Raw genomic sequence first — 21,545 nt, forward strand, 5'->3', positions numbered from 1 at the left:
AAAGATACATCATGTCGGCGATATTAAGGTCATTGAAATGGCACTGTTAACAGGCAAAAGTACGTTTACCAAACAACTAACTTTCTAATGAACCATACTATATACCACAACACTATAGAAATACCAGAACGTCTGTAAGAAGGGAAAATCTGTGGTCAGACGTATAACGATGAGAGAATGAAAGATCGGTAAAGATATGTACTGGGGATGTCAATGACATTACACACAATACAGTTGAATTTGAATATAGACCGATTTGAACTCCTCCCCAGTCGATACAGAACAGGTGTACCCTCGGGCTTATTCAGTGCTGGCAGCATGGCAGTGATTGAAATATCAGACGATTAGATTTGACTCTGTTATTGTTAAACTTTCAGTTTAGATTGATTTCAAAAATGTAAGAAGGATTGCGTAGTGGTTTCACTCGCTTTAACGGTGAGCAGACAAATAAAATGGTTTTCAAGCACAAGACAAGCAAATTGAGTTCGGTAAACGTTGAGGTTTCATTTAAATTGATTTCAAGGAGTTAAATTGGACATTTCTCTAATATTTACACACTTTTTTGTAGTACAGACCGTGTCTATTTGTTATCGGCACGTGTACTGAAACCTGTGCGGAACGTAGCATGTTTTTCAACTGTACATAATCAGGACCTGTTCGACAGGCGATATCTTCAGGGAGTACATATGACCTAACGATATGCCAAGTACAGTACGCAAAACCATGTGTATCCTTTATGAATAAATGAAATAAATAATAGATAATCAAAGCAACAGCCCACAACAATAAACCCAGCAACAACATGGATACATATCTTAGATAAAAGTACAGAAACATCAATTGAAAAATTTATTTTATCCTGCTAATTACATCACACTCAATGAGCTAAGCTTATAAAACAGGTAGAATACGTATGTACATGTATGGTTATCAAAATACTCATCTAGTAATTTGGTCATTATGCTTTTTCAAAATGCCTTAGGTTAATTGTATAAACCAAATATTGAAACATGCTCCATATAGTCGAATGATGCCTTGGAATAAACCCAATTTAAACTGCTGTCTACATTCCTACACTTTGAATATTCCCATCTCTCCTGTATACCATAATCTCTCTTGACTTTTGCTGTTGTGGGGGCGTTAAACCCAGTTTATACAAAACTTATGTGACGTATCCAGCTCTGTATAACTATTCATTGTTAGCAAAATCCTCATGTCTAAATTATCTATCTCTGACTTATCCGACTTTTATCATTTTTTTATAAAGAGAACGTGCATTACTGTGGTTATTTAAAAAAAAAGTCGGTATGAGGAATAAATATGGAATACTTGTCCGAAGACGTAAATATCAGGCAATGATTGCATAACTCTAGGAAACGTGGAAATTAAATAAGGTTTTGAAATGTAATTACAGATAGGAAGTATGATATCTATCACTCATTTTGATGTGTATATTGTTCTCAAACCTTTATTTGGAAACGGTTTCATGAATAACATTTATGATTCATGCCTATCTATAATTCAAATCTGAATTCATATATCGATAGAGGTTCTCTACACGATATAATCGATAACATTGAAACCATTCCAAAAAGATAATACGATGGTTTCAAAAAAGGAAATATATGCAAAGTTAAACAGATCAAAGATATGTATAGGAAACAGGAGGAATCAATTAAGATAGCACATTAAGGTTGATAATGAAGGGAATTTGTAGGTCGGGATCAGCGAGATTTTACATTCTGCACTGGATCTCTAAGGAAAAGTTGACTATTATATATTAAAAAGGTATTAATATGTCAAACCTTGTTATTCATATACACGTTCCCAGAAAAAATACTCAGTCTTGTTCCACAAAGATTGCTGTTACCGCTGGAAAACACGAGGAAGGGTTCTTTCCTGGAAGGGAAGTATGTAGTATTGGTAAATAAAAGCCGCAGTGTGCTGCTCGGCTACAGAGATTTTCACTTTAGTTCGATCGGTTGAGCGTACGACTTCTAAGCCAGAGGTCCCTAGTTCGAAGTTTAGAAACAGTATTAGTCTACAGGTGCTATGTTAATGACTTAAACTGTTAAGGTACATCATTAATGATATTAATGATATCTGATATTGCAGTCGGTGGGCATTGCTAGTCTACTTATGTCCCCGATGTTTGTTGTAACATGTAGGTCAAGTTTAAATTCATTTGAATGGTGATATGGTTCATGATATACGCATATGCTTACATTTTCTTGGAATCAAATATTGAAAATAATTAACGAGTCATAGAAAGATGAAACAGTTGTATGATGTCCCTAACATCACTAACGAGTCCTAGAATGACGAAATTTTGTATGATTTCTCGTATGTCACTGACGAGTCCTTAAAGTCGAAACAGCTGTATGATGTCCATAAAATCACTTACGAGCCCTAGAAAATCATAATCAGCTGTATGATGTCCCTTATATCACTAACAAGCCCTAGAAAGACGAAACAGCTGTATATGTCCATAATATCACTAACGAGACCTAGAATGACGAACAGCTGTATGATGTCCATAAAATCACTTATGAGCCCTAGAATGACGAACAGTTGTATGATGTCCCTTAGATCACTGACGAGACCTAGAATGACGATCAGTTGTATGATGTCCCTAATATCACTAAGGAGTCCAAGCAAGACGAGCAAGTGATATGATGCAATTTTTGTTCTACTGCAAGTCTCAATTTTACTAAAAGGTGCTAATAGCTAGTGTGTCTTTTGTCCAATCTTTTTATTTCTTGTCTGGAAGAGTTTAAAAGGTCGTTTCAAATCTTCATGAATTTCACCTTCAATCTGCATCTATACATCAGTACATAGCTGTTACCCGGTTGAACAATTGTACAAAGTATAAGCAATAAGCCGATTGGTATTTTAATTTTCGTGAAGCCCAAAATGCGTTAAATGAAATATGTCGAATTATATGTATCGTGATTTTCAAGGTACTCATAATTAGCTTTAAAAGATGACCAGACTATGACAGTCATTTACCTTAGATAAATCAGAGCCGATGTATCTACTGCATCTATCTAACATTTTAAAATATAGCAGCATCTCAAACTGATAAATTCCACAATTTTGCCCTCCCTTCAAAAGTTTGCTAGGAAATGTGCTTTTATAATTATCATTTAAGTATGGTTGGCGTGACGTCCATAATAATATCTTAAATATAAGAACTTGTAAGCCATACCATTTTTAGACTCCAGCATATCGTTATTGATTTGTATTGAATGGATGAGAGCACGCATGTATGTTAATATCTTGGGGGGAAAAGATCACTTTCTTTAAAACCTGTATGCGAATGAGTTGATAAGATTGAATACGTTTTCTCTTGGATTTATAATGCGCGTGGGAAGATATTTGAACTGTTGTTTAAAATTATCGACCAAATTAACACTTCATAGCTGAGAGAATATAACGTATGTGGTTCAACGGACATTTCTCAATGTATACATTCTCACTGAGATAACATATTCAGTGTCTAGCACATCAGCTCTGAAGGAGTGTAACACACTGTGGATACATATATTTTAAGTTTTAGCCAGGAGTTAACCATGTCTTTGAAATGTAAGTTGTAATTATTTTCAATGTTTCATGATATGATTATCATTTCGTCTGTTGGATTGTGCCAGTATATTGATAACTCATCACCGTAGTCCAGTCTCAATTTTATATGTATAATAGTGATATATAATAAGGCCTATACTCTGCCTGTTTCTATAACGTTCATTTCGACAAGCTGGTATTTATTAATTATATGGTGCTATAAGAAAAGAGAATATCCGAGTCGGTATGGGATATTCTCGATACGTCTCGTCTTATGATAAAATGCAGACGTAATGTATTAAATGTATCTTTCAGTTATTATACCATGAGAGACATGACTTCTTTACCATACATATGGTTTAAACCACACTATATGACCTTAAGTACCTTGAGCGTATACATGGTCATTTTGAGGTATACATATAAAAGTAGTTTTAGCTGAGTATATGATAAATCACAATCTGAGAATCGTTGAAAGCTTGTTTTAAACCTATTGATGACACTTCATCGTCATTTCTTTATGGAGAACTGCTTACATATCCATGAATGGTTACATACGATTGCGCATTGATTAATTAGTTTACCCAATAATTATTTCGCTATAATGATATTACACCTCCTGGTTGCGGATATATACATGTAGCTAGTTTTGTAAGTGTGTCCTTATCATTTTGGTCCTGTACGATTTAATTGTAATGTTTTATTCATTTCAATAAATGTATACAATAAGGTTTACTTTATTAACCTATTCTACTTGTGAATCTCATATTGTTACTATGTTTCAAAGCTGTCATCGACAGTTTTGATTTTCAAAAACCTAATACATAATATTTTCTGCGGAAGAAACCTCAGACCAAATAAAATTAATTCAAGATAAATCTAAAACTTCTCTCTAACTGTATGACGTATGTATTATGGTGTTAATGTGAAAAAAGAATCGAAGTAGAAAATAATGACGTACATACACCGGATGTGTATCAAGGTACACTCTATATCAGGCTTATAGCAACTCACGAAAACACTGTTTGCTTATATCGTTATCTGTACGAGTCCTGTTTTCCTCCATTGCAGCCCCCGTAAGAAGAATGACCAACACCTATGTATGGGTGTGCTTGACATGCATGTACACGCTACCTTCCCTGGTCTTATCTACGGAGGAACCACATGAAAAACTCACGACCGGTACAAGGTAACATATATAATTGTATTCGAAGCATATTTGTTCAAACTCTCTCTCATGGAATTATTTCAGAATCGAATTATTGGACTAGATTAGTTGACATCTTTTATCAATAGTATGGGTAATCTTAAAGTTATATGGTTTCCTAAACATGACATAAGTATGAAAACAAATATGAGGACAATAGAAAATAAAAATAAGGATATATGTAACACTAGATGTCTCTTTTACCTATATAAGGTCGATGTGTAATCATGATCCAACTCACTACTCATAAAGCAAAAGAAATATATAGGAGTAGAAGAACGACTTCAAACCAGACCCTTCGTTAATGTGAATATTCAAGGAGATCGGCATGAGTAAGCACTTAATACGCTCCGTTTTTTCCGTTAGTTTAGATCTATGAAATGTAACGTTCAGAGACATATCAACCGCGGAGCAACTAGGCAAATTTACCAGTTAAATAACAATGACCGGTATATTGTATAAGGAAAACAGTTTCGAAGTTCATTTTTAGATATTTCTCTTCGAAAACTTTTTTTCGTTAATAACGGCGAAATCCAATCCAATAATTCGACATTTATCACAAAATTATAATAGTGTGAACAACACTTGAATATCGAAAATAGCAAGCGACCACACATGTAAAAACCAATGTAACATGAACATAACATGAACAGGTGGAATATCCAGATTATGATACTTCAGTCAATTAACACGGTAGCCATATGATCCAACAAGAAGGGCATATAAATGTAGAAATTGACAATTTCACTGAACTGTTAAAGAATTTTAAAAGACAGGTAGAGCACTCCGTCTACTCAGACACATCTTACTGTCATCCCTTGATGACGGCGAGAGAATTGTTTCTGACAATGATACATTTGTATGTGCTTCGGTTTGCTTCGGTCAATGGTCACTTCTAACAAACATCCTGTCCAGGAAAATGTTTACCAATAAGGTCAAATGTATTGGGTGCAGCGAACTTATACGAATTGTTGAGTGATATTTGCACCCGATTTGAAATCGCATAATAGGGCATATATCAGACTTATATGATAGGAAGATAATACAGACACTTGACCTTAAAAGCATGGAAAGAAACATGTATCATGCCAATAGTTGATAATGTTAACGAGGAAGGAAGTACATATTCCTTGAACCTCTTGATTCAACATCCTATATAGTCACATATTTAATGGAGGTCAGACAGTTCATGTAGATCCATACAGAAATTGATATCGAGAATCTGTGCATTGATGCATATTCTTTATTCCCCAACCACTGCGCAATTTCCAGCAGACTTTAATCTCTGTGGCGTGAAAGCTTCTTTACACGTTCTTTGAAGTAATACTTAGACACAAATGATACTGGAATAGAAATATGGCATTCACTTTAAACCCAGTAGTACCGGAGTAGTGCGTTTTTGTCATCAGTGCTGTGGTATACCAGATATGCGTTTATGCCTACTGTTCTCAAATACCATTATTAGTTTTCATATGTTCAACCTTAACCACTTCCAATTTCTATATAATTCAATTTGAAATCAGTTTGTTTTACTCTACCAGATTAAAGAACACCACACTCCCCATACATTGTTTGTATCACAATATCAGAGCTAATTACGTCTGCATTATAACATCAAATGAGACTAATAGGGAATATCCTCTACAGCCTCGGCTAATTCAAACTTTTATAGTAATATATAATTGATAATGTATGTGCCGTATAAGGTAAAACAACTGAAAAAAAGAACATTGTCGTTTTTACTGTAAGTACCGTCTAGAATGTCACATGAAAATAACAAACGTTTTTCAATGATGACAAAGGAATGTTAAAATGAAGGAATAATGCCATGTTTGATGTAGATATTTTAAATGTATCATGAAAAAAGATCAACGCTAGATAGGTATATTAACAGGATCGCCACTAGATAGGTATATTAACAGGATCATCACTAGATAAATTGTAGGTATGTTTATATGATCACCACTAGATAGGTATGTTTATATGATCACCACTAGATAGGTATGTTTATAGTATCAACACTAGATAGGTATGTTTATATGATCACCACTAGATAGGTATGTTTATATGATCACCACTAGATAGGTATGTTTATATGATCACCACTAGATAGGTATGTTTATAGTATCAACATTAGATAGATATGTTTATATGATCACCACTAGATAGGTATGTTTGTTTATAGGATCACCACTAGATAGGTATGTTTGTTTATAGGATCACCACTAGATAGGTATGTTTATAGGATCACCACTAGATAGGTATGTTTATAGGATCACCACTAGATAGGTATGTTTATAGGATCACCTCTAGATAGGTATGTTTATATGATCACCTCTAGATAGGTATGTTTATAGGATCACCACTAGATAGGTATGTTTATAGGATCACCACTAGATAGGTATGTTTATATGATCACCACTAGATAGGTATGTTTATATGATCACCACTAGATAGGTATGTTTATAGTATCAACACTAGATAGATATGTTTATAGGATCACCACTAGATAGGTATGTTTATATGATCACCACTAGATAGGTATGTTTGTTTATAGGATCACCACTAGATAGGTATGTTTATAGGATCACCACTAGATAGATATGTTTATATGATCACCACTAGATAGATATGTTTATATGATCACCACTAGATAGGTATATTAACAGAATCACAACTAGATAGGTATGATCACCGGTAGATATTAAATATAACGGACAATCATAAGGAGTTTTGACATGTTGACATTGATCCACATCCGTTTACATACCTTTTCATATATAACTGTGCACATGTATTGTAATAAGGTATAATTCTTTAATTTTTACAGATTGATTAGATCTTTAGATGATGCTCGGACAGATATCCACGCTATGACAAGAACCATCGCAAGTTTGGACGACGAATTAGCCAATAAACAGTAAGTATCGTATAAATATACAATTCTGAATAAAGGCTGCTCCTGAAACACACCTGTCTAGCTTACGTACGGTCTGTCTCGTTTGCCACACTGACTGTCTGTCACTTCACATAGAGTAATTTTATTTTCTATGAATCTATACATATTACGTTCATGTATATTGTGAATCAGTGCGACCTGCTTTTTGTCCGGTGAAAACCCACTACAAGTACGTGTACGTGCTACTGGAGTTTAATGTTGGCCTGTCTAGATAATAATATTTCATTGTGACGAATTATTAAATTGGCTAGGGAGTGGTCGATCATCTCTTAACAAGGTTTACTTGCGAACTTCGTTGTAATCCTACCACGGAAGTAAAACGTCTGCACCTGCTGAATGATCCTCTTATACGACCTACGTGCTCCCAATGGAATCAAGACTAACAAAAAAACACATTGTGATATTGATACCAAAGTTTTGCCTTTTCCTTGTGTATACTTCGCATTGGAATCCTTAGGCATGTGTTTATATACGCCGTGCTAGTTTCATCTTCGACAGATAAATGGTGGTCCAGTCGTTGTTCGATAGACATTAAATTAAGTGATATCAACGATACATCGGTAGTACCTATATCTATATCAGATATATCCTTTGGTTTTAAGTTCATAGGCACCTTCAATGAAGAAACACAAGCAGTTGTCTTGTATCATTTTTTTAAACCAAGCACAATAGGAAACTTAGAAAATTGGTTCCCAACATGGAATAACAATTAGAATTCTAAAGTTAATTAAATGTTTATTGTTTTCTTAAATGCCTCGCTTAATAAAGGTAATCCGACGGCCTTTGTTATAAATGGGTGTTTTTATATCGCCATTGTTACGTTTCAACAGTAATACAAATTATACATGACAAACTCATTACAAAACTGCATTCAACGATAACCCATATCCGGCAAAATTGATTGTTTTTACAATTATCCATGACTTTCGAAAAGCAGCTTATACAGTGACAGCTATTTCATGTTGTTTTTTTCCAAAAAACAGACCTTTGAAACGATTCATGGAAGGTAGAAACTAATTAGAATTATCCCTTCAATTTACGGTTGATTTTTAAACATTTTTGAATTATTCTACTGTTTCGGACATATTCGAAACAGGCTTTGATAGAAGACATGTGGAGTCCAACTTTTGTTCTTTTAAATCACATTTTACAAGTAACAAGTTATTTACTTATCAATGCAAATATGACTATCAAGACATTTCGAATTACTGAACTGTGTCCATATGACATTAAGCAATGTAACAGATAAGTAAGAATACTGAAACAATAACGAAACCATATTTCCAACTCAAAATCAATAAACCAAGGGCAACATATGAAGATCAATATATAGTTGCACGAAGACTAGGTGTTCTGAAAGAGAAAGCGTCATCTCAACTAAATGACAAAAAAAATGTGATAACGATTGGAGCTGACAACCATATGTACACTATTTTAACATTATATATTGTATATTAATCTTATTTGGTTGTAGGAAACGAACATGCAATATAGGCGTAAACAGTCATTTCTGTGCCCTTGCCGACCTTGACAGTAAGATCCGTTCTAGAGAATGGCTGAACAGTATATACAGCCCCGGTAAACGTAGTATGGAGGACATGCAGCCAGAGAAAGATGACACAGATGACATCACGAGGTAGGTTAAACTGTCCTTTTTATTCTTATTTGACTCGGCTATCGTACGTGAAGATGAAACGGAGGCGAAATATTATACTTTAAAATTTAGATTCAGATTAATTTGCGTTTGTTTCGTCCGAGGTATTTACTATAGGCAATGCCGGCAATTCAATTAGCATATTAATTGAAAGTTGATACCTCTACTACACTGTACCGAAATAGGTGTATTGATTGCTTTCTTGTGTTATACATATACATTTTAATTATATTCCTGGATACTTTTTTATTTCTCCTCTGGCAAAATGTCTCAAAAACCTTTGCTTTAAACTTATTATACTGGAAACAGACGATGCATAGATACAACCAAAGCCTGCTGTCAATAGAGAGCATTAATTAACATGCTGAGAACGGCACTGCAGGGTCTGCAAACACAAGCATTCGATCACTGCAGCATCATAACAACTAATTCGTTGTAATTAAACTTCCTAGTATGTCAAATGCTATTAATGTTAAATCATTTAGCGACATTGTTTGAAACATTAAAAGTGATCGGCCGCTAAATGATGATTTGGATAAATGGCAGACTGAAACATAATCGTGAAATTTATACAAATAAAAAAAAACAATCGCTATTAAATAGACATTAGTGTTAGAGAAAAAAAAACATGGAGTTTGCATAATCGAAATGGGTTATTAGCAGACAGAGTTTTGTGCTGTTCGAGCTTTAAAAAGGCAATGAGGATTTTGCTACAAGTTAAGTTGTCATTCAAATGTGGTTACTGACCAGGAGGTCTGGATTCACCGAGGACAAAGATTAATAAAAACAAATAGGGAATCCTCTCTATACCGTCTCTACGAGTCTCCAGTCTAATCAATCATATTGCAAGGTCAGCTTTCCTATTTGTATAGTGATGGGACATATATCTACTGACGCGAGGACAACAATAAATTACGCTTGCCACATTTCGAATCCCAGAACCCTATATTTGTCAGGCCGTCGTTTATAACAATGTAGCCTCAAAATACCCCGATACCAAATACCTCAATGAATAGCCGTTTGACGATAAGTTCTGTTGTAGTATTTGATTTTCCTACTTTCTCTAATTAGATTACTTCAGGTTTGGTAGTGTTTAGGGATAATTGTTCGACCTTAGTTTAGATGTACTTCTGAAAACACGTCTCCTTTAAAATTCCCTTTAAAAATACATTTCTTTGTCTTTAGAAATGCTATGAATTTGGTCTTTGGAATAAAACTAAAGTATTGTTGTTTTTAGCAGTTAATATTAAAGCAATTTACGAGGATAAAATAAAATCAGATGTGTATCGTAAAGGTTAATTTAATAAAGACAACTATGGTTCGTTTCATAATTTTCATAAAAAAAAACATCCTTGTTACAGTAGCTCAACCTTTGTTAAAGCAGCGAAACTTGGAATCATGGAAAGCAATAACCTTTACAATAGTAAAAGTCAATCTTCTTTAACATAGTGGTAAAAACAATTACCTTTACAATAGTTAAATATTCAAAAGAGGAACACATCCAGCTATTACCTAGATATGTTTCTGGTTTATACAGGGATATTATTGGTGTCTTTTCTCATCAGCTGGGTTATATATCTCCTGTCCATTATGCTATCGAAGCAATGGTAGTTATGATTCGGACAATAAATAAGTCGGCTAAGTGGCGTGGTCGCACTGGACACATTACTTGTTTACCAGGACATAACTCAAAATAACACAGTTACACTGCTAATCACAGTGGTAATCACGCCTAATGGCTTTCCAATTGGGGACATTCTATACCCGACCAGAATGAATTTCGTCAAGAAAGAGAACGAACCGATCGTTAGTATGCAGATGAGATGGTGAAGGATTGGGCTCTAGTCATGAAATGTACATCGAGCAAAGTGATATAACTTGTTAGTAGTATGTAATTGCCCAATGAATTACCACCCCCGGTACATAGGTTTTACTGGTAATCATGTTAACGAAGACAGGATCGGTCGGGAATATGACCCAGTCATTGGGAAAGGTTCTGCAGTTTCATCATCCGATATGCAGCATGCACTTTATAATATGGACAACACTTCTCAATTCTATCCTCAGAGACTAGGCGGGGGACTGAAATGTACCGTCTATATTACTATGTTTATAAGTACATTGAACCGCCAATGGCCGTGAATATTACCTATATACATTGAAAATGGCAAGTTAATCTGCAATAATGAATTACTTTTATTATACCTGAATGTCGTCGTGTGGTACATTACGGCTGTTTTCCTAGAACTATTCTACACTATTACAGCTGCTCTATGTGCACACGATCTCGTGCGTGGAGTTAAGTATTATCAGGCATATTGTTCTAACAGTCCCCGATCTGCTTGGGTGATCCAGTCAATGATTATACACGTAGTTATAAAACTGCCGAGTTACCAAGAAAGACAGCATGACAATTAATGGTTATTGAAGACAATCACTCTAAATGTTTACATACTGCTAAGATATGATATAAATGATAACCATCGTTTTAGTACACCACCTATACAGAAGGTACACGAATGAGTGCGTGCCTTTTTTCAACAAAGACATACCTATCGCGATGATTTTTATGTCGTCATCATTTTTGGATATATTGATATGAAACTGATAGAGATTGTATGACGTTCTCTTCGGTTGAATGAATGTTGAAGGTGGTTAATTTATTGTTAATTTTACATTTTTGACAAGTGTTATTAGAAACATAAAACTAAGATAAACATGTGTTGCATTGGTAGTATTCTGTAAACTTACATTTTATCGGTAATATCATTTTAACGCTGTTCGCGCTGAAAACATTCATCTAAATTATGATTTACACATGCTTTATTGTGTTTTCCACGACATGTATTTTAGGTTCATTGATTTATCAACGCGCTTATCTGCTTAAAATGTTAGTTCGCCAAAATAATTAAGATTATTTGTAGCTAACCTAAGCAATAGTATACGTTACATTCATAGCAAGTCCAGGGAACATAAATTGTTTACACTATCATTTAAGGTTTACAGAATAGTAGGCAACCATGTGATAACGATATTTCTTGGGATAGCATTATAAACAACTCCTTACATCTCGCATACCTCTTTGAGCGCCATTTATATATGAACGTGTTCGAAATGAAATGCTTGATATTGGCTCGATTGGACATTTTTTTACAATTACATAAGGATTCGTCTGCCCGATAACAGACCAGTCGAACAAATCACATGTTGTGCTTTTCAGAACTTTGATTAATTTGCCTGTTATGTCGGGAGTGTTTTGTGGATACGATTGTCGTAGGTCCTAGCGAGTGATTGAACTGTTTGCGATTATCAGAACAATAGGATGGCAGAAGGTAGGAGGGAGGATGATCATTCCACGTATGCTAACTGAACGCACCAGAAAGGGCGCTGAGATGTCAGTTTCATTATTACAGACCATGAGCGACAGTCTAACCGAACGTAAATTAATTTGTGTGACATTCAGTGAAATGATGTGTAAATAATACATCCATTTGTTGAAAGGATTAGAAGGTAGAGCAGGGCACTGTACACAGCTAACCAGCGGACGAATAGCGATTTTATTAGATTATTTACACAATCAATTGCGTAATCATTGTTATCGGCGAACGTGTTTATAAATAATTAGTGACTTTTACTATTATTAGTCATATTATACTTAATCATCTGCAAAAAAAAATTGAAATCAGATAATTGCTTGGTTTTGTCACATAAAAGACTCTAAAACGTAATTACACGATCTGATTACACATAGGATCCCCAGCTCGTCATTAGTGAACGCCCTTGTAGTGTGATGAGACCGCCATAATGTACCTTGATGTAGTGTTGTTCTACGTTTTATAATACGGTCTTTCTTCCGTCATTCTCTATGCAATGTTAAGTATCTAATTAGGAATGCCAATAGTTATCATGAACTCTTTATCAAATATTATATTTACATTCATGTCACTAAAACTAGCTATAAATATCGGTTGATTATCGGTTAATTATCAGTTTCCTCACTCAGTTTAAGCACTAGATATCATTATCTTAGTAATTTAAAAGAAATATAAACAGAGGCTGTTTTGAAAACTGCCTACTCTCTCTAATCATTTAAATACCGGGTTGTAAAATTCTAAATTCGTTATACATATCCTAGGCAAACATTTCACAAAAACAAATGTTTCCAATTGAATTCAAAAATAAAAATGCCAAAATGTAAAAGCATTTACAGCAAACTAGTAATTATTGCAAATTAATTGAATGGCGCATCAAAGGTTATCGCAAATATCAATTGAATTAATAATACAATATAAATGACACAACACGCCACAGCTTGAACGCTGCAAATCTGCCATGCGCATTCAAATCCGCACATGCAATGACCTACAAACTTACAAAAACACCAATTCTGATATAAAAAAAAAATGAATGAAATTATGTTATTGTTTTTATTCTAATATTTGAAGTAAGACATTCTATGACTGGCTCGGACATCAAAAACATGAAATGTCATTAAAGAAAAAACAAGTTTAATACGGTTTATCATTATTATTTGATTATTTTGCTCTTGATTTTAGAGTGGATTATTAACAGAATATGCCTTAAGTTTCATCAATGTTCCTCAACTTAAGGAAAATCCATAATTAAAGATTGTCCATAGAAAGGCATTCCAGAATTTGAGGATCGTATCTTAACTAAGATTTTTTCCTTGAATTTTATATTGTTTAATAACAAAGAATTAAGTTAAGGAATTTCCTTAATTAAAGAAACGTTATTGAAACCTGGGCAAAATCATGTACAGGTTATCAAGAGCATGTTCACATTGATTATGAGTCTGAGAATTGCTAAATCTGAAGTAAAATTAAATACATATTGAAGAATACTCATGACGCTGTGTGCTTTCGGGCTGTCCATGGCAGTGGTTTGACCTGTTGTTAGCCCATCTTAGCCATTGATAAGATTATACGATGCAACACGGCACAAAATACAAACAACCGTATATTGACATTGAACTATCGAAACACAGCAACGTTGTAAATGTAAAGTTGCATTTGCTGTAATCCTATATACAGTGTATTGGAGTTTTAAAGCGCTTTCACCGTGAACACGTCTTTCAGAAACATCGTTGTTACATAATACAACCCAAATGTTTGCTTACCGCCTTCCGTAAATGCGAGTTATTGAAATAAATCAATTGTGTTTTATTAAGACAGATCAATTAATCAGCTTGTCTTGTTTTCAGAGAGTTGAAGGAACTATTGCACAAGCGAATAAACCTTGCCAAATTGAAGGCTCTGCTGCGTGACGCCGATCAGGATATAGTACAACAGAGGTAAACACTCAACAGAATATCATTCTCCCGACAAACCCCGTGCGCTCTAAAATTAAACAATAAACTGTTTCCAATAAAATGGAGACTATTTTATCTTGAGGTATCTAAAGACCACATAAGGAGGTAAATATATCAAGTGTCGTCGGTCTTTGTTAAAATAATCAATAGACTTCTATCTCACTACTAATCGATATCTGTATCTTCACGGTCGTCTATGAGTCATCAATTATATTCTGTATTTATAAACAGTATTAAAAGCTTTTTTCAAACTTGTACTGTATAACAGTAAATGTTCTTTTGTACTTTCCTTCGTGGGTTGGAGGTCTCAAATTATTTCGTGGGTTCAAATTTCGCGGTTTCCCAATGCGACAATAATAAAACAAACGTATATACAACAACAATATAGCAACCATACATTCAAAGACAATATAGCAATGATACATACAACAATAATATAACAATAATACCTACAACAATAATATAACAATCATACATACAACAATAATATAACAATAACACATACAACAATATTATAACAATCATACATACAACAATAAAATAACAATCATACATTCAAAAACAATATAACAATAATACATACAACAATAATATAACAATAATATAACAATAATACATACAACAATAATACAACAATAATACAACAATCATACATACAACAATTATATAACAATATAATACATTTAACAATAGTAGATATGACAATGATACAAACAACAATAATATAACAATCATATATACAACAATAATATATCAATAACACATACAACAATAATATAACAATAATACATATAACAATAGTATAACAATCATACATACAACAATAATATAACATTCATACATACAACAATAATATAACAATAATACATACAATAATGATATAACAATCATACATACAACATTAATAAAACAATTATACATACAACATAATCCGTTGTATCTATGTTTGCGGTTCAGTAACAACCACGAAAACACTGAGAGTTTAAACACTAAAAACGTTTCATGTCATAGATTAGCATGTGTCATTTTCTACGCTTAATGAATTATAACTTATCATGGTTTCATGTTTTCCAGGAAGAGAACGTGCAAAGTCGAAGTCGGCGGGACATGTAGGACAGAGTGGGCTTCGTCTATCGCTGACCAGTACTACTATCTGCTGGGGCCACATAGTCCTGGCAGGAGGCGAAGGAGGTCTCCAATCCGCCTTTTCAAAAGGAAAATCACCACGCAAAAACTATTCGGAAAGCCTCTAATGTGATGACGATTCTTTGAATTAAAAAAACCTTTTAATACATTGATATGTTATCATCATCTCTTTTTAATCCATCAACATTTTTCCTTGTTAGAAACATTTGAAAACTCGTGATATTATAACTCCTTTCAAATGCTTATGTTAGCAAACATGTATAAGTAGCTTTTGCAAATAATTTAGTTAAATAAATTGCGCTATTCTTACAAGAATTGAATTATAACTGGTATGATGCTTGTTTTGGAAACATGAGTGTTTGCTCCTCTGAATAAGTATTGCATTTATAGTGTTATTTAACTTTCTGTATGACAACATAATCCGAATATAGGGTTGGGACCAATAGTCAATAAAGTGTATTGTACAACAAACGGCATCTTTCTTTCTATGAAGTATTGTAAGTGATGAAGTACTCGACACAGGTTGGGTACATTTACGTGTATCTAGGTGTGGGCTTATGGAGTGAATACGTGCCAATGAGTTAAAAATACCCTTCGGAGGTCTGAGTGGTACTCTCCTTAGAATAATCATGTGATACCTTTTCTATGAAAAGTTTATTTTTTGCCTCATTACATTAACAAACTTTGTATTTATTTCGCGATTTTTGATTTCGATTTTGCTTCATAAGATCAACCTCCTTTATATTTGACTAGTAACTAATGCATTAACTCTGAGTTATCAGTCTAGTATTTTTTCTCGAGCAATATCGCTAAAATAACAAAATACAAAAGGAAATGCCATCATATATACACGTTTGTTGCTTTGCTCTCGCTTCTGCTGTTCATTGACAGGATATAAATAATAGTAAGTTCGGTTGCTTTTTATAAATAATGATAAGATTGTAAAAGCCTCCCAATCAATTGTTGTTGATGTCCTTCTTGTACATGTTATTCTTTGTTTATTTTGCTGTTATTTCATATTCGATAACCAGCGCTTAGGTCATTCCTGTATCATTAATTGAAGTCTATAGGTGGTTTATTGTCAAGTCCATATTTTCACATATTTCTCACAGTCTCAGACGTCGGACATTGCTTCTGCTATGGTCAGTGTCTGAAAACATTTTTGTTTTACGTATACATGAAGACATTGTTATATACATCTCCTGTTTGAACATATATGTACGTTTCTTACGAATAAATGCAGAATCTGTCAATAGCTTTAAGAGTTGATTCTTCTCCAATATGGCACCAAAGACCTTCCAGGAAAAGTATGCTACCTGGAAAACGGTACCGGCAGATATATTCGCATGATTGTACATGGCCGTAGAGCGGGTCTAAAATGCCCTTCCTTGGTTATCCAGGTGGACTTAACCTGTTGACATGTGAAAGATTGTTTATAATTTTACCATTTTGCTGAAGTATTGAAAAGGCAACTTCGAACGTTGTGTTTTTTTGTTTGGGTTTTTGGTTTTTTATTTCGACGACAAGACAGAACAAATATATGACAGATACATAGTACAATGTGGTCATCATTACTACGGGATTACCCTATAGTGTTCATCTGTGCATATGTTTAGGCCCATCTTTTGACATATTACTATTGGTTCCTATAAGTATGATGAAGCTATGTGATCCAATTGTATCCATCATTCGGTGAGTACTGTATCTATTACTAAATTCATGTCAAATTATGATATTGTCTTTTATATAAGCTAGGCTACTCCAGTGTGAGGATAAGGCAACTAGACAGATTTTGTCGTGCCTAGTTCATTATATAATAATTACATACGGTACAATATATAGACTCATCATCACAGCTTACATAACTGTATTGCTAAGGTGTCTGTTGGAGTGCATATAGGTACTACTGAGCAACATCTAGCCTGACATGCAATCGTCCTGGGATTCACTGCCATTTGGTATCTACTAACACGTAAACTTATATCTATATTTGTATCAATATAAGCTTTTGTAGACTTTTTATCAGCTTACAAGTGTACGTATAAAGCCAGAGGTCAGAGCTTCATAATTAAACTAACTGTTTGATAGGCAAATGAATTAACTTAAAATATTCGATCGTCCCTCCTCGCCTCGGGAAATCCTGAAGTTGATACATACAAAATTTAGCCGTGAAAGTGCGTCCTTAACAAGCCTTCGATTGAACAGGTGACAAATCAGTAGACAGGTGGGTGTCACCCAGGGGATCTCATTACGAAAAGACATGACATACAGATTACCATGGAAAAAGCAAATAGTCTGGCACGTATTTAGGATAGGATTCTCCGATTCCTATATAATGTGGAAACAAGACACGAGCATGCGCTTTCGATTAATGGATGACGCTGTCAGACAGACGCTTCTAATACGTTTTGACATTGCATTCCTTTTTTAATTTGGTGACTAACCAAGAGGGATTCCTGGTATTCATTTCAAAATGGATAAGATTCTCTCTTATGGAATTCTCTTATTAAGATTTATCTAAATGGGTTAAGAAAATAATGATCCTGTGAAGACTCCAAAAAGAACGCGTGACCGAAATTAAACTACATTTATACAAACTAAAAGTTGTTGTAAATAACCTCCACTCAGCTCTTCTCATTGTTCCATTGCAAGGGTGTGAAAATAATTGCATCAACAGTGTCTTTAGATAGTCCTGTCACTGTCCAAGTGCCTTATTGCACCAAACAAGAACTGACATATACATCATCGCGTATCTATATATATACCGGCGTTCTGCCTAACGATAAACTAGAACGACAAGTAGACGTGCTAACATGACCGATTCCTGGAGCTCCTGGAACGCCCCTGGATTTTGACACCTTATCCAAGTTGCAAACATGTCGAAATGGCCTAGTGTGGCTTTGTAACTACAGTTAAAAAATTAAAGATGCATAGAATGACAAATTTGAAAAATGATGCTACAGGTTTATTTTGGAAGTATGTTAGTATACATATACTTAATTAAGAATCAAATATTTATATCGACTATGACAATTTAGTTCAACTGGAGTTATATATTGTCAGCTCTGTTTTATGCGTTATATTTCTATTTGCTCTGCATTGTTATCATATAACCCTACTAAACAGTATTTAAGCCATTAACAGTGGGTTTAATGTTGTTATAATCGGTATGGCAGCAAGATGTAGGGTGGGCAAATGTCAGGAACCCGAGAAAATGCATAAGTTGACTCGACGATCTGTGGAACACCAGAAACAAGCTGTTTTAAACAACTTCCACTTTCATACTCAATGACAGGACCCAGTCTAACAGACGACAGAATGACATTTTTGGTCAATTTGTTGACTAATTACTTACCGATACGGCATGAAAATACATTTGTAGTATAGAATTTCAACTAAGAAACAATAAACACATTTTTTTGGAAATTTAAAACAGATACAACGTAGTGTTTTTGTAAATTTCCATCAAACGATACCTCGTTACTGGCGGCCATATTGGTTGTTGACATAAAACAGCTGCCTGTATTCCTACACCCACTGATTGTTATAGCCTAATGCACTGGGTGTTAGCATTTTGTCAATGGGAAGATGCGATCAAATGTAAATATACGGTATCTCATATAATTCCCATTGGTGTAGGGATAAGAACAATGCTCGTGATGTCGCCAAAAACGACGTCGTTTTGTCTGACGTTACTACATTGAGTGTATTGTTTATGTCACCAGATAAAAAAAAAACTCATTTAATCAATGCAACTTGCAACAAGTTAGGTCACTCTGTTGTATGAAAGATGAATATCCTCAGTTAAACTGTTGTATGAAAGATGAATATCCTCAGTTAAACTGTTGTATGAAAGATGAATATCCTCAGTTAAACTGTTGTATGAAAGATGAATATTCTCACGGGGGAATATGTTAGTTAAACTGTTGTATGAAATATGAATATCCTGGAATATGTTAGTTAAACTGTTGTATGAAATATGAATAATCATCACGGTGGAATATGTTAGTTAAACTGTTGTATGAAAGATGAATATCCTCTCGGTGGAATATGTTAGTTAAACTGTTGTATGAAAGATGAATATCCTGGAATATGTTAGTTAAACTGTTGTATGAAAGATGATTATCCTCACGATGGAATATGTTAAGTTTAACTGTTGAAATCAAATTGACAGTTTTGTGTTTATTTCCACTAACCAACGGAGGAGATAGGGGTTCGTTGTTCCATACCATAAAGCTACGAATTCAGGACTTACTACAGTCAATTAAATGATATTTATAAAGATATGAAGTGCGTGTATATTGTCGTACATACTTATAGACTACCAACAAAGGCATATGATATACGGTATTCCCTCATATAAAAGCCATCCCTTTTAATTGATAAAACTTTATATGTAATGTGTAATGAAATAAACGTTTGAAATTTTCTTTTACCTTGAATATTTCAAAGAAAATGTGAGATTTTAAGTTGAAAATTAGTAGATAATTATTAATGGTACTGAAAACAATCCCCTTAATTACGGTTGAGAGTGAAATAAAACTACTATTTTTTAAACTCATTCATTTAACCCCTTTTGGAGTCGTTTCCTTGTGAGCTGGACATGGTTTCTACGTGAATATCGTAGACCCTATCATGTTAATTGGATAAAAACGATAACCAGATATCATGTTTATATTAGTAGTATTTACATATAACACTTGATAATCTCCTAAAGTAACCTCTTTAATTATTACATGGACATTCATTTTCTAGTGTATATTACAAGTAATGAACGTTATGAAGCAGCAGTGAATTGTCTCATAATTTTAATCTAGTCATAGATTTTAATTATGTATATATGTAACAACGTGGAACCTTACAAACATCGCCACTCCCAACGTCTAATTTATCTTATAGGTTTCTTATTACCGGGGTCAATAAGATATTACGAAATTACCCCTGGGATGCAAGGTTGCCTTACAACATACACAAAGGCAAGTGTATTTATTGGTGAAAGGAGTAAACAATTGGCGGGTTTTATTGTTGGCAAAGAGTTTATGGTCAACTAAAGCTCACAGTGTTGTCAGAACCTATGCATTAACCTAAAAAATTTGATTGTTGGAATTCAAAATAACTTTAACAGCCTTGACATAATACTGACAGTTTTCAAACAGACGACAACCCAAATTCCAGACAACCATAACAAATATTCGCAAAGACTGATATCTTTTCCCACCTTTTATACCACACAAAAACACAGTGGAATTCTAATAAATTGAATTTGTTTTGTTGAGTACAACTGTAGTCTATCTAGCATTAACCTTATGACATTTACTGAGCTAGTATATTCCAGGCTATGAAACAGTGCTCACAGATGATGGAGCCGCTGTAGGGCCACTTTACAATGCAATCTCACAGAAATGACATGATATTGGTTTATTTTCACTGGAAGACAGTATTAGTCAATATAAAGCATCATGGCAAGTACAGAAGGTTATCATTAATTTAAAACTGCCGCATTACAAGCTCTAGGTGACAACAGTTTAGCTACTAAATACAAGACCAAGAATGTCCGTTTGATTATAATAGGTCTTCCAGGACGTTCAACCCTGTACAAAAAGACCATTTATTCCAATACATCTAAATACTCATGATACATTCGTTATTTCAAGATGCTTACTAGGACAACAGGGCAAACCGTACA

At 34.1% G+C, this 21,545-nt stretch overlaps 1 protein-coding gene across 2 annotated transcripts in view; it reads left to right on the forward strand.

Annotated features, from left to right (window-relative positions):
* The window catches only part of LOC117336100, a 43,493-nt gene extending 26,379 nt beyond the window's left edge, over window positions 1-17,114 (forward strand). The window contains exons 1-6 of one of the 2 annotated variants that reach the window (XM_033896480.1): window positions 3,487-3,585; window positions 4,636-4,753; window positions 7,602-7,691; window positions 9,205-9,366; window positions 14,606-14,695; window positions 15,788-17,114. In XM_033896480.1, coding sequence (XP_033752371.1) covers window positions 3,573-3,585; window positions 4,636-4,753; window positions 7,602-7,691; window positions 9,205-9,366; window positions 14,606-14,695; window positions 15,788-15,971 — 657 coding nt within the window. In that variant the 5' untranslated portion in view covers window positions 3,487-3,572 and the 3' untranslated portion in view covers window positions 15,972-17,114. Of the gene's footprint in view, window positions 1-3,486; window positions 3,586-4,635; window positions 4,754-7,601; window positions 7,692-9,204; window positions 9,367-14,605; window positions 14,696-15,787 lie in introns of those variants that run through there. The other variant, XM_033896481.1, reaches the window with a different exon arrangement.
* Window positions 17,115-21,545: the final 4,431 nt, after the last annotated feature.

This window comes from Pecten maximus, chromosome 10 (genome assembly GCF_902652985.1).
Source record: "Pecten maximus chromosome 10, xPecMax1.1, whole genome shotgun sequence".
Taxonomy (NCBI): domain Eukaryota; kingdom Metazoa; phylum Mollusca; class Bivalvia; order Pectinida; family Pectinidae; genus Pecten; species Pecten maximus.